Here is an 18,319-nt window from a genome sequence, read left to right as displayed (position 1 = left end):
ATATATATATATATATATATATATATATATATATATATATATATATATATATATATATAAAATAAAAAAACAACAAAACATTGATTCAGTGTAAATACTTTTGAAAACACGTGCAATCTAAAAACATGCTAGTGTGAGATCCTACTTTTCACATTTTTAATTTAAAATGGAATCTTGCAAGACATACAAAAGGTCTCTACCTCGTCATAACCAAATAACCAAAGTCGTGGAGTCTGATAATACTTGTCGTAGGTGATATGCAGGTCATATGTTCTAGTTTGCAGAATAGCATCTTCACCTCCAGCCTCAGTTTTAGGCTTAATGGCTTCTATTATTGTTCTAGTATCCAACGTTGCCTTGTATTTATAAAGAAGAAAAATAGTTCTATTAGTCATAATAATGCAAATAAAGTACCCAATCACATGCAACTCTTTACTCACTGTCAGAAATGTCCACTTTGATACACACCACATTAAAATATATGCAGTAAAATGTAATGTCATTAAATTAAAATCATGTAATTGATAGAAGGGCCAAACTAACTGGGAGACTGTGGGGAAGCATCTCTCTGGTAAGGCTCTCATTTCGGGACTTGCATGGCAGCGGTGATCATGAGTACATATGTAATGAGACTGATCCATGTGTATGAAGGTGGAGAGCACGTAATGGAAGTTGCTTCCACCTGAGCCAAAATCTGAGAGTTGAAGAATGTGGTTCTTTTGGCGTGGTTCCAAGATGACAACAAGGGTGTCTGCGCTGACAGTGGTGCATCTAATTGATCATTTTGGAACCTCTTGCACCCTTGCTGCACAGAGCGGGGGTGCCAACTTGTAGCCATGAAACTCCCAAAGATTCCCATAGAGGACCATCACTTTTGGTAGGCCTGCCTGAAACTTATTTGGTGTGGAAATGAAAAGTATGTTATTGTAAACGATGAACATTCAAGGGAAAGAACGCACAAATCCTTCCATTTGGGAGAAGAGGCAGTGTTACCTGGCCCATTATTGCAATCATTGCCAGGATTTGTGGTGAACCAGAGGTCTATGCCATAAATGCTTAGAAAGCCTTTGCCGCACACACAAATAGCGTCTGCTGATTGATCTTGATACATAATGCCACAGAAGGAACAAAAACCTAAATTCAACACTAAGAAACAGGACAGTATGGGCAGTAACAGACACTGGAGCGAAGAGACAGCAGAGGCACTCGTAACACAGAGAGAGTATCTGATCATGGATTTCCTGAAAAGACAAATCACTACAGTATCCAGCACTGACTGGTAACTGATGACGAAGCATGGTGGAAGTTCATGAGAGAAGTCCATTGTAATGGCATACTAAAGCAGAAGGCATTTAAAGACAGTGCTATTTCAGTCATAATGTGTCTGACGTCTGAAATGTACAGCCTCAAGATTAGATCATGGGCTAACAGAACCCAAGTACTAGGCATCTCGCCATGTTTCTTGAAACATAGGTAGTCTAAGCTGCAGAAGAGACATCAGGATATTTAGGCCATGAAGCAATCCTTCGCTTGAATCCAGGACTGGGCTGGAACCACTTGGCAGGGCAGACTCAAAGATGGCAGAGTCCAGGTACAGAAACAGGTCAGTTGGAAGTATTGTATGTCCCTGAGACTTCAGATCAGGAGGCCATCCAACTAGCCCTTGGATCAGAGGGTCAAGTGATGCAGGTCCACTCCTTCCCACCTAGACCAGGAGGGCAGCTGGTCAGCACAGAAAGAAAACAGATCTTTCAGTGCAACAGCCTAGCGGAGTGGCTGTCCTTCAGCAACACAGAAGTCCTTCCTGGCAAAGTATCCACAGGTCCAGGAGTGTACAAAAGTGGTGGTGTCAGAGATCCAATACTTATACCCAGTTCTGCCTTTGAAGTGGGGAAGACTTCAAAGACAGGTGTTTGACATGCACAGAGATCCTCCCTTCCAGCCCTGACTCCAGACTCACTACAGGGGGGGTATGCAGCCTTCATGTGGGGACAGAACACAGCGTATTCAGGTGTGAGGCTGGGTCTTTCTTCTAGGATGGCCCATCAAGTCACACCTAAGCTCCCTTTGTGTGTGGCTGACTAGGGGGAATGCACAAAACCCAGCTGTTACCCTACCCAAACATGTAGCAGGTATTAAATGGCTAAAGTGCTACGTTTCTAAAGGTGGAATTATCAGAATTCCAATTTAAAATCCAACCTCACCATGAGTTTGGAACTGCAAAAAAGGGAGGAGGAACGCAAAAGGTGTCTGGGGTGACCCTGCAGAAAGGGCAATTTCCAACAGTCACAGTGCCTCCCTTTTGAGCGTGGAAGGTTTCCTAGGTAGCACATGTAGCGTACTCTTTGCTTCAGCATAGCATATTTGTATATATTTAACAAAACATTTGGTAATGTCTCCCTCCGAAATATGGTTAGCCATGTTGCCACTAACAGTTGTTTTGTCTTACTGATGGATTTGGCCCTGTCAATGTAATACAGGAGTGGCTTCTTGAAATCTAATATTTCTAATGCTCTTTCTCTCATAGAATCTGGAAGCGAAAAAAAGATGGGCAGTTCAAGAGTCTGGTTAACTAGGAATTTTGGGTTGGTCTTCAAGATCACCCTCTTTCTTAGAACCTGAATAAACGGTTCCTCTATAGTCGTAGCCTGCAACTCACTGATTCTCCTTAGAGATTTAATAGTGATTAGAAAAGCCACATTTCAGAACAAGAACTGCATGCCACAGGAGTGTAGTGGTTTGAAAAGAGGACCCTATAGTTCGGTGAGTACTACAAAAAGGTTCCCAGTTGACTGCATACGTCCTTGGCAGACCAACTCTTAAGGCCTACCTATGAAAGACATAACAGGAATATCAAAGAGGGACCAATGTTCCCTATTCTGCATATTTGCTGCAGTGTCTAGACTGATAGAAGTGTACGCCAATCTGTAAGGGTCTTTCTACGTGATGAGATTGATTTTTACCCAGGAAGTTATTCATGTAGATTTAAGTTATTTATTGTTAGAGGAGGAAATATATAGAGGGCATAAAAGGATCATCAGTGATCAGGTATGTGGCTTCCTTCTACTCCATAATTGTGGCCATTGAGTTGGTTACTATTGTTAAGTGTAAAAAAAAACTCAGTTAGTAGTGGGTGTTATGTAAACAATAATTGCGTGTTGTTTATGCAACATTTCTTGCCACATATCTGCACTTTCTAAGCACAGAAGTTACTATTACCCAATGTAATGGTCCTTAATTCACACGCTTTAAAGGCTTACTGCTAATGCTTAAGTGAAATCAGAAAGTTATGAGTTTGAATTACAACAAGCTTGAGTCAACCTTGTTGGAATTCAAACTCATAACTTTAGGATTTCCTTAAAGAGTTGGCAGCAAGCCTTTAACTCAATGATGCACTTTAATTTAACTCTACACTTACCCCTTCATGCACACAAACACTAGAATACATACACAAAAACTCGGACCTCGCCTATCTCACCTTTCACTGGCCAAACTTGGGAAATTACAAAAATGTTCTCCCTTATGAACTGCTGTCTATGGTGTATGACTGTGAATGTCCTGAGGACTGCTTTCACCTCCAACACCCTCTCGGAAACGTTCAAGGGTTGGTCTTCCAGAGCAGCCTTGGTTGCAAGGGTGGGGGACTATGCCCTTGTTTGCTACTTTCTGCCCTGCACCTCCATACGAAGCACACCCTTAAAGTAATACCGAAACTGTCTGCAACAGTTTTAAATTTGTTGGCATCACCTAGCCTTTCATGACACCTCGAGGTCCGCCCCACCCTAAACAAGAAGCCAAGATTCACAGCCTGAAGAGCACCGATATAAAGCGTGCTTAGACTCTTGATGCAGATGACTAGGCAACAACCCACAGCCAGTAGTATGTAACCCCACTACCTAATCCAAAGTATATTTGCAATAATTGCTTGCACCAATAGCCTAACCTGTTTCTTCAAGATATACAGCAGTGAATTTAATTTACTTAATTGTACTAGATCTTTTTTCTTTTGGAAACATTGCAAGTGACTACAATAGTAGTACTTAAGGGCATTAGCTTAGTAGGTCTATACTATCCTATTGACCAACAGGGATACGTAATAAAATTAAAAAGACAATTAACATTGCATGTCAGTACCATGGAGGAAAGACATTTTATGATCAGACATAAAAAAGTGGTAGAAGGTGGAAAAACTAATTGTGATAATTTTTACTCGTTTGAAAAAGTAATATTGCTCATATTGACATTAGTGACCCAGACTTTTGGCACCTAACATTCCAGAGTATTGTGTGTCTCCTCAGTTTCAAGATATTGTGATCAATCCAGGACATAATAAATATGTGTCTAGAGGCTATATGTAGGAAGCTATTTATGTAGTACACCTAAGGGGGACACTATGCAAATAGTCCAGATGGCCCTTATTAGTGTACAGGGGCACTCTTTAAAAATACCAAATGCTCTCTATGTGGTAATGTGGTTGAGCAGTTTAGGCTTATCAAAGGGGAGTGTTTGTTGAACACACAGAGTCAATAAATGAGGCACACACTCAATAAGAAAATCCGAAACCAATTTAGAAAAATAACAGTTTTTTATATTAATATGGCGGAGAGATGTAGCCTTACGGCTAGAGCTGTCAACCTTGAAGCTGGGGAACCGGATTCAAGTCTTGGCAGCGACGTTCAACATCCTGTGATTCTGGGTAAATCACTTAATTTCTCTGTGTCTAACAAAGTGTGTTCTTCTGTAACGAAACAGGTGTTCATGTAAAGTAGTTTGATACCAAATGTCTCTGGTCTAGTTTGCGCTATATAAAACCCTAAAAATATAAAATAATATAGACAGCAAGATCTTTGAGATTAGGTAAGTACTTCGAGTAAGCGGTTTTCAAAAACACAGAAGATACAGCGGTCAGATTTGAGGCAGGAGCCTTGAACGCAGTAATGTTATCCGATGTGAGAAAAATACACTGCATAGGTATACTTGCAATAGAGTTACAGGGTTCTTCTTCTGTACTTTCGGTAAGTAGGGGCCAAGGTCCTTAGAACCACCAGCAGTTTTGGCTTACCTGCCTTGGTGTGTCTGGGTGCAGAGGTGCTGGTCACAAGGGTAGCCTTGAACGCTGAATTCAATGGGGAAACCTGTAACAGAAAAAAGGCTGCAGGTGGGGAGTGGGGGGCCAGTCCAGCAGAACTCATAGGGGGGCTCAGCTCTTGAGGTTCTCTGGAGCAAGGGTGCACGGTTGGTAGGTTCGGACTCAATCAGTGAGGCTCAAATGCAGAGGAGTTTTGTCCGGCGGGTCGCTTTCATTGGAGGCTCCCACATTTTGGGTTGAACTGGAAAAGGAGACAAAACAAGACAAACAGGGCCACTCTTGACGATAGCCTCTCTGAAGTGGACATCCCACATCGGTAGTTCCGTCTTGGCAGTGTTGGTGTCTGGGCTGGACACTGAACAAGCCTTGGCTGCTGCAAGAGCTTCAGTACCCCGGGTATTGGTGCTAGAGGGCTCCTGGAGGGTCTAGTGTCTTGAAACTTGCAGGAGAGACAGGGTTGACCTCAGGGAGCTTTAGGGCGGCTGCTGCTGCACTGGTGGACCCCGGTGGTCAGAAAATTGTTGACCTGGACTTTGCGACTTTGTGTCAGTGCCTGCAGACAAGTGTCTCCTCTACTTCAACTTCAAGGGAGATGCTGGCTGGTTGGCGAATTGCTGGCAGTCCTTCAAGACTCTGGGAGGATGAACAGCTGCTGGACGAGTCAGGTCTTTGCAACTGTCAGGACATTAGCAGGCAGGCAGAGCTTGGCATCCAAGTCTTTAGCTAGTCCACAGTTCTTGTGTCTTCGTCTCTTCTTTGTCCTTCTTTCAGGCAGACGAGTCTGAGTCCCTGATGCCCGGGGGCGAGCTACATACTAAATTTAGGGGCATTAAGGGTAGTGGCCAATGGGCTATAATATACTAGGGTCACTACACCTCCTATATGGCCACTTCCTGCAGTGAGCGGGCATCACCCAGTCCCAGTTCCTAATTACACCAACAAAAAAAAAACATGGTGTAACCCTTCTTTCATGAAGCACATCAGGTAGCCCACCGTAGCGGTGTGACTAGCCTGGAGGAGCAACATATCTACTTCCATAGCTAATTTCTCTCCTGTCCTGGTGACAATTGGGCACCAGGGCAGGTGGTGGCATCTCTCAGGTCTGGGGGAAGGTGTGGTAACCTATAAAAGGCAGAAGGGTCTTTGAAGCTCCTGTCCTTCAAGTCAAGTCAGGGATATTTGTATAGCACACAAATCACATCCGGGGAGTCTCATGGCGCTTGCAGACATCTCTGACAAGAAGGTAGGGCAGTTAATTTGCAAAGAGCCAGGTCTCTAATTTCTTGCGGAAGCAACTGTGTTCAGGGATGCTACGGAGGTGAAGGGGCATTTTATTCCATGAAGTGGGAGCCAAGAAAGAAAAAGCACGGCCGCCGCTTCTGGACATTTGTATTCTTAGGGGTGTCAATAAAAATTCCTTATTGGATCTAAGTTCTCTTTGCCATCTTAATTTTTTTGACCAATATCTGGGACCTTTCCCATACATATGTCTTTGGACCAAGCATAGAGTTTTAAACAAAATGCGCTCTTTTACCGGGAGCCCGTGAAGGCTTCCTAAGCATGCAGCTGATGAAGTTCTTTGCGGGAGGTTGAGAACCAATCGCGCAGCAGTGTTCTGAAGAACTTGGAGCCGGTTCAGATGGTGTTCATTTATGGGTGCCAAAAGTGCATTTCCATACATAGTCCATTCTATTTATGATTAGATCTTGGACCAAGGGTTTTCGAGCCCGAACTGGAATCCACTTGAAGATCTTCCTCAAACTACGCATTAGTCCAGAACAGGTACCTATGATGTAGTTATTTTGATTTTTCATGGATAATTTATTATCCATGTAAAAGCCCAAATTCCGGACTGATTCCTTTGGCATGGGACAGCTACCTAGGCTGGTTGGCCACCAGTCATCTGTCCAGTGTTCAGCCGCTTTGCCGAAGAGCATAATATCTGATTTGCTGCCGTTTAACTGGAGGTGGTTGGTGGTCATCCATTCCTCAACATGAATCAGGCAGTTTTGAAAACGTTGTTTTGTTTCATTAGGATCAGAGCCCAGTGTGACTAGAATTTGGGTATCGTCGGCATAGGACAGAACATCAAAGCCATAGGCTCTGATCACTTTGGCCAAAGGAATCATATAAACATTAAAAAGCGTCGGGCTCAAAATGGAGCACTGCGGAACGCCCATCTTAACAGGTCTCTCACCTGCTCTGTTTTTCCCAATATGGACCATTGTTGTACGATTGGATAGATAGCTAAAAAACCACAGTAGGGCATTTCCTCTGACACCAATCTCCCACAGCCGTTGAATTAAAATGCGGTGGGAGATGATATCGAAGGCCACCGATAGATCGAGCAGGACGAGGATCGTTGACTGGTGTTTATCCAACGCCAGCCTGATATTATCAACAACCTCGACCAGAGCAGTCTCTGTGCTATGTAGAGCCCTAAAAGCCCGATTGCGAAAGGTCAAGGAGCTCATGATTTTCGAGATGGCTCACAAGCTGCTTGTTGGCAAGGGATTCCAACATTTTCCCAAAATATGGGAGAAGGGAAATGGGCCGATAGTTTACAAGGATATTCGGGTCGGCCGTGGGCTTTTTCAGAATGGGTCTGATTTTTGCTGCCTTCCATATTGGAAAGTCGGCATCCACAAATGATTTATTAAAAAGATTTGTGAGATGATCCACTAATGCCGGTGCAAGTATAGAAAAAGGTTTAGGGGTGATGTGGTCAGAAGGGGACCCAGACTTTATTTTCAGCCCAGCAGACATGGTCGCATCACAACCACATTTTACAAATTCCTCCATAGTATATGGAGGATCCGGTGGTGACGCCACCAAGGCATCGGGCTGAACTTGGTTTAGATGGAAAGGGAAAGAGAGGTGAATAGCGGAGATTTTGTCCTCAAAGAACTCAGATAGGGCATTAGACCATTCCAGAGAGTTCGGGGTTACAGACGGATTTCTTGGGATGGTAAATTCCTTCATGATTTGAAATAGTTCTTTAGAGGAGCTTTGAGCTTTGTTTATCCGCTCCATAAGAAATGCTCTTTTAGTCACCTTTATCCCTCTCATATAACAGAAATGTAATTGTTTATATGTTTTCCGATCTGTCTGACATTTGCTTTTCCGCCATTTTTTTCTCTGCGATTCTGCATTTTAATTTCGTGATTTTCAATTGCTCCGTGAACCAAGGGGCAGCTCTGGTCTTACGCTTAACTTTACTCAGGGGTGCGATTTTATCTAGTGCTGTCTCAATAGCTTTGTCAAATTGCACTGCCGAAATGCTAGCACTTAAGGTGGAAAATTGAGTGTCTAGATGGAAGTTTTTTTGAAACAGGGGCACAGTGATTTTTTTCAGGGGCCTATGAAATGTACATTCATTTGCTAGTGCCGCTTTGTTTTCGACCATAGGAAAGGAACATTTAAACAGATAAAATCATCTGTCCAAAGCAGTGGAATTGGAGGGACTGCTGTCAGATCAGGGGAGTTCGAAAAAAGAAGGTCCAATGTATGGCAGGCTTAATGCGTAGGGCCTATGATCTTCTGAACAAGGCCCAAAGTATTCATACTAGATATTAACTTGCCGGTATCTGAATCAGTTGGATTTTCCGCATGGTAATTAAAATCCCCCACTAAAAGAAATTTATCAGAGGCCAGAGCATGAGGCGCAACAATTTCAAGTAGCTTATTAGCAAAGTCTCCTTTTGCGGCAGGGGGTCGATAGATTAAGGCTCCTTTCCAGACGTTATTCGGTTCCCCCTCAATCTTAAATATAATAGCTTCTAAGTAGTCAAGGGCAAAATTTTCCAGACTAACCACATTCACATTCATTTTGGTTGCAATCAATAATCCCCTCCCTCTGGTTTCTTTCCTATCGAGTCGTGTTATCTTGTACTCCGGTGGATAAGCAATGTGTATATCTGGGGCGGCGTGTTCATGTAACCAAGTCTCGGTAACAAAACATATATCAGGAGCTGCTGAATCAAGCAGGGACCAAATTTCTAGTGCATGTTTGGGAATAGAAGGAGCATTGAAATATATAGCATTCAGTCTTTCAGCGGGCCTGCCAGTTCTGGAACAATTAAAACTGGAGGGAGCATACATCGCCATCTGGTCATGGGGACTAGTAAGGCAAGAGATTTGGGGACATCTGGCTATTTCAGCTGCTAAAATTCCGGTAGGTTTAATCAGGGAGATATTTAACTTTTTTATTTCTTCACTTGAGTATTTTAAAACAGTCATGATATCTAATATGTAGAAATAGGCGAGAAATGTACTATCAACATTAAGGGAAATAAACCAGGGGATCCGGCATCTGGCGTTGGTCGGGTGCGGACGGGCGCAGACGGGTTTGCCTTTGGCGCGCCGCTGCGCGCGTCCGCGCCCTGTTCCAGTTAAAATAGGAGTGAGCAAGGAAAAGCTAGAGCGTCCGTCTCGACTTCAGGTGATCCCACCGGAAGTATGGTAATACCGGGACCTTGATATGCCAAATTACTACCCATCCTGCTAGAAGAGGTGTGAACACCTTCCTCCGGCGCAGCCATGGTTTCTGACCTCAGAGAGCATGGGCTCTCACCTGCAGGGGGTCAGAAACGTGTCTGTGGTAGCAGGCTAGATGAGGTCAGCCAGTACACTAGCTACTGGTAGATTGTTGAGGGGAAACCTCTAAGGTGCCATCTGGGTGCATGTAATAATAAATCTAGTACTGGCACTAATACAGATATATTAAGACAAAGTGTTTGATACAAAACACCACTGCTTTCAGTAAAGCCATCATGTAGCTGGGAAATTCGTAATGACCAGTGCCCAGTACATATCCTCAAGATGTCTGCCCTGTTTACTTGTACCATATAGTAATTGAACTAGACAGCACAGGGACATAGCTGCTCATGCAGATATGCCCTGCCATGTAATATAATAGACCCTGATTTAGGGCTACAAGTCCTACTGTATGGGTGACCACCATATGTATATATTACATGTAGTGACCTTGGCATTGCACACAGTGAGTGTGCCATGTCATTTTTTCCCTGATGGCTTTGCACCATGACATGCAGTTTTCAATTGCAGCCTGCAAGCAATTCGTATGGGGTCCATTAGGGTTGCATAATTCATGCTGCAGCCATGAGGGACCCTCTTTAGTACCCAGGCCCTAGGTACCACTTACTGGGACTTACAAGGTTGCTAACGTGTGTGCCAATTGTGTTACAATTAGACCGTTATACCTTGTTTTTAGGGAAACGGCACTGGGGCCAGGTTAGCAGGGACCCAGTGCACATCAGATGAAAAACATCAGAACCAGTGGCAAAAAGTGAGAGTGACCACGACAACTATACAGATTAAAAATAATTGGCCCTTCAAATCTCCTTGTATGGACACACACTGAAGCACCACTGGCATCACCCACAAAAAAACGACTAAGACTTGCTATAGTTGAGATTACATACTGCACTGTGTGCACTCATTTGCAACAGGGCACTTCAAAAAACTTTGATAAAGAGTTCGCTTATGAGAACTGTTGTTTCTGAAGTTGATGTTGCTGACAAGGTTTTACAGATTTACCAGCATCAAGGAAAATTACATGGTGAATCAAAAAGACTGGATGAAATGAATCAACACTTTTGGCCTATGTCTGTGGAAATGCTTGTAAAAAACTGCTCTTTATCAAATCAGAGTATGAGATTCCTTAATGTATGAGAGCTCTTTAGGTACCAACCTGCATGCAATAGAGCATAGTTCAATTTTTTTCATGTGGCTTCAAACCATCAGAAGCTCAGAATAAGGATACTGTGAAACCTATACATTTTTTGGGTAGAAGTTTGATATTTTATCTTGAAGACTATTTGTTAAGAGCACATAACCGGTGTCTTTTTTTAAATACCTATACATTAAACATATTAATTCTGCTTAAGTTTAAATATCCAGATATGGCAACAAAAAATCAAGTTAGTTAACTTACATCATCAGTTTCCAACTGCCCACTTTCTTCATATTCTGCCAAGAGAACACAGTTCCTATTAAATTATTTATATCTAGGCTTATTGAAATGGTTACTTGCAATGTTTTGACAACGTAAACAATTATTACATTCAAACGCCAATTTCTTGACAATTTGTTATAATAGTAAAAAACGAGCAATAATGTGACTCAAGGCAAGAAAACAACAATATTATGAACTTAAGGAGCCTTCACTCCCACACTATATAACTTTTAACTTTATTGGCTGCCAAAAGAGGACAACTCAGCCGAAAGCGAGGTCATCAGAGATCATGCATATAACTTGGCTTTACTGAACTTAAGGATTCAGGGTTGGAATTCTCTAAAAGTATTCAACGTACAATTTTCAAATACTATCCCAATCATTCTGTGTTGCTCTAGATCACTGCTTTGAATATTTGTTGATAAAAACACCTTTAGTTTTCATTAACGGTGTCAGTGGTAACATAGGAAGAAAAGGTTTTGAGTAGTAAATATCTCACAAATAGGATTATTTCGTGGAAAATATTAATTGTAGAAGGCAGTTTGAAGTGACCAATGTGTGTGGCAGAGTTACAAGATCAGAGAAATTGTGAGGAACCCAAAACCTACTTCAGTTCATCACTGGAAAAGCACAGTAGAGACATGACTGATTCTATTTGGTACTACCATTCAACGGTGCCTTCCACAACCCATCGCTGTATTGCAACACTGCACCCGGCAGCCCTAGTGCCACAGGAGGTGCCGTGCTGGTGCTTCCTTGTACCTTGCCCTGTACTCACCTTGAGTCCTTAGAATTGGTCTTGTAAGTCGCTGCAGAGGACTTGTGCACAGTAGTTGCTTTTCCTCCATAGAATAACTTCGCCACCTATGGAAATTGCACTAACTGTCGACGTTTGAAACCAAAATGCTATCCATCTCAAAACTAACTTAACGGATTGTATATATAAAGATGTGTTATTTTTTAGAAATTGGTGTGGATCTCCTTATTGGGTTGTGTGTACCATTTCTGGACAGTGTATGCATTTGCAGATGTCGAACACTCCCCTGTGATAAGCCTAAGGCTGTTCAACCACACTACCCCTTAAAAGAGCAACTTGGGATTGCTAGAGAAAGCCCCCTATCCACTCATTAGGGAATACCTAAACCACTTGTACAGTATACCTCTTTTTGGCATAATATATAAAGAGGCAGGTTCCTACATTGGTGGTGCAGCCATGGGATTCAGAACGTGAAATTTGCTGAACCACTTGGTTAATGAGTAATACCACTAAGGAATCCAAAATTGGCCTTAGCCCCTTCACAGCTGGGCAAATTCCCCTGTTGTGCTGGGGTGCGCGCACAGCCACGGTGGTCGTGTGCTCATGACGAGCTCAGCTGGTCATGACCACACCCGTTTCTTTAGAACGCTCGCACAGCAGGGGAATTTTCCCAGCATGCGAGCGTTCTAACGGTCATGACGAGCTCAGCTCGTCATGAGCACACGAGCACCGTGGCTTATGGCCAGCTGAGCTTGTCATGAGACTCGAAGTTGTTAATAAAAAAAAAAATGACATTTTTCTAAATTGTTTAAACTAGCTGGTAGGGCCTTGTGTTAAGTCCCCCAGTCCAAACTGTTTAGAGTTTTAAACGTATTTCAGTTAGTCAGTTAAGCAGTTAAAAGTCTTCTTAAGATTGCGTAATTTCTAAAAAGGTCCCAACTATTGTAAAACCATGACTGAGGCAGCAGGTCCATCCCAGGAGCTCAACCTGGGCCCTTACAGAAAACTTAAGTTGACTCAACTTAAGGTCCTCTGCCAAGCATGGAACCAGACCATGGGGTCTCTACTCCCTAAAAGCCATCTGCAACAACTTCTTGCACAAAATGCCAGAACCATGGCAGAGAATGACATCCCTGAGGAAGGAGAGGATGAGGATGAGGATTCCCTCAACAGCCCTAATTCCACAGGGAGTACTACAGAGAGCGTCCCAGAAGAAATAGAGACTGAAGATGTAGATCTTTAGAAATGAGCCAAGAGGGTATAATTAGAGACTAAACTCTTATCTACGTAGAAAGAAAGAGCTCAGATGGGTTGAGGACCCATCCCTGGTGGCAGCAAAGTTTTAAACGAGGAGAAAGATTAAGCTTTTGACCCTACAACCCCCTAAAGGGATTGTCCCCAAATACACAGATGGTGATAAGATCACCAAATAGTTTACAGCCTTTGAGAGGACTTGCAAAATGAGGAAACTCAGCCAAAAGAATTGGGGCTCCCTACTCTGGGAGCTGTTCTCAGGAAAGTGTAGGGATAGACTCCGGACACTGATTGAGGCAGAAGCGGAGTCCTTTGACCTCATTAAGGATACCCTGATTGAGGGCTTTGGACTTACCAATGAGGAGTGCAAGATCAAGTCAGACCTTGGTAGATTTTGTTGGCTTTTCAGTCAAAACACTGAGTGGCTGGTTGAAAGGTAACAAGACTATGATGGGCGTTAACGTTTTATTATGAAAGAACATTTGTTGATGAGTAACTGTTTTCCTAATAGGTTGCAGCAGTTCTACCCAAGAACTGGGAAAGAAGGCAGACCACTGGGTTAAGACAAGGGGAACCAAGAAAACCCATGGTTGGGGTGACCAACAGAAAGGGTTTGCTACTATTGAGAGCCTGAGACAGCAAGCTGCTGATCAGGAAAAGGGAGATGTCAGTGACTCCCACCAAACCTATTGGGAGAAGGGACTCCTGTACACTTCGGCAGAGACGCCAAACCAGGTGCCACTAGGAGAGCGGCAGTGCCTCAGAAGTACTAAGAGTTCTTACTCACCTTAGCACACAACATCTCCTTAGCTAGGCATCTTGGCCAGGCCAAAGCTTGGAGTACGTTAGTCACCCACTTCTACTGGCTAAGTATGTCCCAGAAGGAGAAGGGGTTTTGTAACTCCTTTGTTACCTGTCAGGGGGCACAGTGTTGAAGTGTTTCTCCTCCTGTTTGGAAGACAGATATCAAGAGGTCTGGTCACCCCCATTCTCGACCTGCATGCCACCCTTGAGTGTGGATGTGCCACAGGGATCTATCTTGAGCCCTGTACTCTTTAACCTGTACATGGCTTCCCTGACTCTCTGGTTGAAGCAGGAGAGGTCACGATTATATCCTATGCCGACGACACTCAACTGCTGTCCACTTGCAAGAAGGGAGAGGAGTTTAACTGGGAGATGATTAACAAGTTCCTAATAGAAACTTTTGCCTGGATCATACTTAATCATCTTAAATGTAACCCAGAAAAGTCTGAAATTACCTTCTTTGGTACTCCCCCTCTGGACGCCTGGAAACAATGGTGGCCTCTCGACATGCCCCCCCCACCTTAGTCAGCAGTCAAGATCGTAAAAAATCTGGAAGTGAAAATGGACGCCGCCCTATCTATGACACCGCAAGTACAATCGGTAGCAGGCACGTGCTTCGGTCTCTTGAAAATGCTCCGTAGGTTTTTATTTCCATTACCAACCTCACACAGAAAGACTGTCGTTCAGGCCCTCATCACTTCCAGACTGGACTATGCCAACGTCCTCTAGCTGGGCCTTCCGGAGTTTTTGCTCAACAGACTGCAAGTCGTACAGAATGCGGTAGCCAGGGCAGTACTGAGTCTCGGCCCCAGAGACTGGATCTCCCACCACCTGAAGAATCTGCATTGGCTGCCTATCCGATGCAGAATACTCTTCAAAGCTCTGGTCCTGGCTTTCAAAGCTCTGCATGGCATGCATCCGTAGAGGAGTCTCATACTAAGTACCTGGTAGATTCCTTAGGTCAGCACAACAGCACCTTATGGTCATTTCGGAGAGCGGCACCAGCCGGACAGTAGGCAATAATGTTGACTAGCAAGGATGAATTATATAAAGGCTTTATACTAGGACACTGGCTCTCAAGAAATACTAAAATGAGAACCAGATTAAGGTTAGCCTCTGCAATACCATCACAAAGAAATAAAATAACAAATCAGAAAAGTCATGGGACATGGAGGACCAAGTCCTACTGGCCTACCTGCTGCCATCTATAAACAAGATCCTGAGACTGAACTGAATATTTTGTTTAACTTCTGTCTAGCCTAAGAAATTAAACCAGATTCTTGGCAAGGATTGGTGCTTGGCCCCATTTACAACAAATGGTACATATTCCAGCCCCAAGAGCTATCGTTCGATAGCATTACTGGACACCGATTTAAAGTACTTTGCAAATCTACTGGTGGCAGACTTGCAAGAGTGGGCAACCAAAGAAAGATTAATCCGTTTTAATCAAACAAGATTTAAACCTAAGTCAAACACAATGGACAACATGGTAGAGCTATCAATGATAACTGAAAAGTCACATACAAAAAAACATCTTCTCTATACCGGTTTCATGGATTTCACCAAAGCATATGATTATACCAACAGGACTTTGTTATGGATAAGATGGGCTTCCTGAAACATTCCAGGTAACTTGCTTCACGTCATACAACTCCCGTACACTAATACTTGGGTTCCAATAAAGTTGAACGAGAATCAGGTATACTCATCAAAAGTGCCTACACAGAGAGAGCTTAAGGAAGGTTGTGTGCTTGCTCCAACCAGTTTTAACTTGCCTACTTCAGACTTAAGCAAATACACGTTCTTATTGAGATAGGCAGAAGTAGCAACACTAAAAAGCTTTTTATCTGGAAGGAGATGCAATCAGGAGAAAGAATAACTGCCCGGGGGCTATTATTAACTGCTGCTTTGCTTTTTTTTGAATCTCTATGGGATTAAGATTTACCATACAATGTTTTTTTTTTAAAACAGTTCTAAAACAAGTAAACGAATTTCCTTTATCAATGATAATCAACAACATAGTAAAAGGAGCCTGGTGTCACTAATAATTAATACATATAAACAACTTCAGTCACAAAACTATTTGGCTGAACCATTTAAGGCCCATTTTAAAATAAGGCTAATACAATTCAGTTCTGGGCTATTTTCTTCCTATGACCTATTACCAAAATAGTTTGACAAGCCTCATTCACAGCAAAAGAATTGCTAATTCACCCTTTTTGCACGTTCCTATTGAATGAACACAGAAATTGGCTTTGTATTGTTTATTATCAATATGGCATTAGAAAGTGTTGAAGACATTCTCTGTATGAGAGGAGAATTCACTTCTGTTACTGCTAGATATATTAAATGTGTGAACAGATAAGTTATTAATGCAAAAAGAAGTACAGAGGATACATTACCTATATAACATTTGAGGAGGCCCAGAGAGCAAATCGATTATTCTTCAGGGTTTGCCTGCTAGCAATATAAGACTTTGATGCTTGTATAGCAAGAACTGCATTTTGGTATGCGACTAAAAGGGCCTTGAACGTCATTCTATGCTTCTCCTTTTGCCTCTTTTTGGATTTAACTCGCCTGTGGTTTTAAGATTTGCAAACTGTTTTTAAATGTCTTATATTAACAATTTGCTCTTTTCAACGGACCCGGGTCATATTTTAACCGTAGCAGAAAGTTTTTGGCATAATTAACTTTTTGGACTCTATGCACTTTAATGTTTTGTAGAATGTTTGTGGCTTGAATTAACTAAAATAGAAAGATTTATATACTCTAGAGACACAAAAGTGTAAATGTAAAAATGGTTTATAGTATGTATGGTGTGACATCTGTGTTGTGCGATATTACCATATCTGTGAGGATTAAACTAAAAAGAACCATTGCTTTTAATTGTGATCCTTCACTTATTGGTTTGAGTAGGAAATATTGAGTTTTTTTAGGTCACCGACACTAGTTTTGGCATGAGATTTTGGAGAGAATTTGTGAAAGTACAAACCATATTTTGACAGTTTACCACAATGGTATAAAAGGCTGTCCTCTATCATATTTACTCACCATCAAGTAACGATATGGGGTTAGCTAATCAGATAGACGTAGGAATACTGCGACAAAAGGCTTGGGGAAGTACTGAAAAATACTGCCATTTCTGGAGTGTCCCAATAAAACGAATTTGTTATTATGGTTTCTCCTCCCAGACACTTAACTTGCACAGCAACAATTAAGAAATGGGCTAGACGGCCTCAAACACTCAAATGTTTTATAGTAAATGACCCAACTCACCAGGCATAAATCTACCACAATCAGGCAACATTTGTAAATAAAATGTGTTTTTTTCTGAAGATAAAGAATTGCTTAAATTTAACCCACTGCAGTGAATACGTCCGTACAAACATCACCATTGGCAGCCGTTAGAACAATATATGACAAAACCTTTGGAATATCCCATTTCCACCAAAACATTTTCTTTCATCTACTAGATTTATAAACAGGTATCTGAATCACTGCAAAACATACCATCCATATCAAGTCCATCGCCTTCATCATCGTCGTCGTCCTCATCACCATCACCTTGTCCTAGGCACTGCGGGGGCTTCAGGCAATCCATGGAAATGAATTGGTAAATAATTAGATTTTGTTCACCATAAATATGACATCATCTCAGCCTTCGGAGAAATATGTTGTCTATCAGTTATAAATATGTTCCTGGTCAACAAGAGTCGAGCATCATTTGTCAACATTCCTCTATGAAGGGTGAGTTTGTAATGGGCACACACTGCACCTGGCATACCTAAAAAAGTTCTATAATTTTGCATTGATATGTAACTTATTGTACACGAAATGGTGTGTTCTTTTTTTTTACATTGCAGCAATATTTTATACTACAATATGTGCAATTACAACACCAAAGCACTTCAGTAGTTGAATTGAGCAATTTTTAATGTTAAAGCCCTCCCAAACAACATATGAAGATAGTGGCATTACCTTTTCATCCCCTTCATTCCTTAGTTATTATTTAGTCCCACTCCAGTGAGGGTGACACTTTGTCTAACATAAAAGAATCCACAGTATTTCCCTTCCCATTTCATCATGCAAGGGTGTGTCAGTTCTAGATTCTAATGCAAGCCTACAAAGCCTTCCACGACTTAGGACCTGCCTACATCAACCACTGACTGAACTTCCACCAACCCGCTAGACACCTGCGCTCCTCTTCAGTCAAGTGCGTCCAGACAGACACAGACAGACACAGACATCACCGCTGCCAAGACCTGGAACAACCTCACACCCAGAGACTTTCCTGGGCCCTGGGGGATGTGGTCCCCGGGGCCAAAATTGGGGGCAGGGCTAAATTTTCAATACCAGTCACCACTTGCTCTTAACTTTTTAGTGTTCCTAGAGGGAAGAACAGTGAGAGTATTACATACTCCAATGATTCTCCTAAGGA

At 42.4% G+C, this 18,319-nt stretch overlaps 1 protein-coding gene across 1 annotated transcript in view; it reads right to left on the bottom strand.

The window, feature by feature from the left end:
- The window catches only part of ATG3 (autophagy related 3), a 185,580-nt gene that overhangs the window by 93,598 nt on the left and 73,663 nt on the right, over nt 1–18,319 (bottom strand). The window contains exons 8-10 of the mRNA XM_078658316.1: nt 17,392–17,467; nt 11,046–11,080; nt 201–356 (exon numbers count right to left, since the gene is read on the bottom strand). Coding sequence (XP_078514442.1) covers nt 201–356; nt 11,046–11,080; nt 17,392–17,467 — 267 coding nt within the window. The remainder of the gene's footprint in view (nt 1–200; nt 357–11,045; nt 11,081–17,391; nt 17,468–18,319) is intronic.

Source organism: Lissotriton helveticus, chromosome 8, assembly GCF_964261635.1.
Source record: "Lissotriton helveticus chromosome 8, aLisHel1.1, whole genome shotgun sequence".
Lineage (NCBI taxonomy): Eukaryota > Metazoa > Chordata > Amphibia > Caudata > Salamandridae > Lissotriton > Lissotriton helveticus.
Note: the sequence above shows the minus strand (reverse complement) of the source record. Positions and strands in the feature narration are given on the sequence as shown.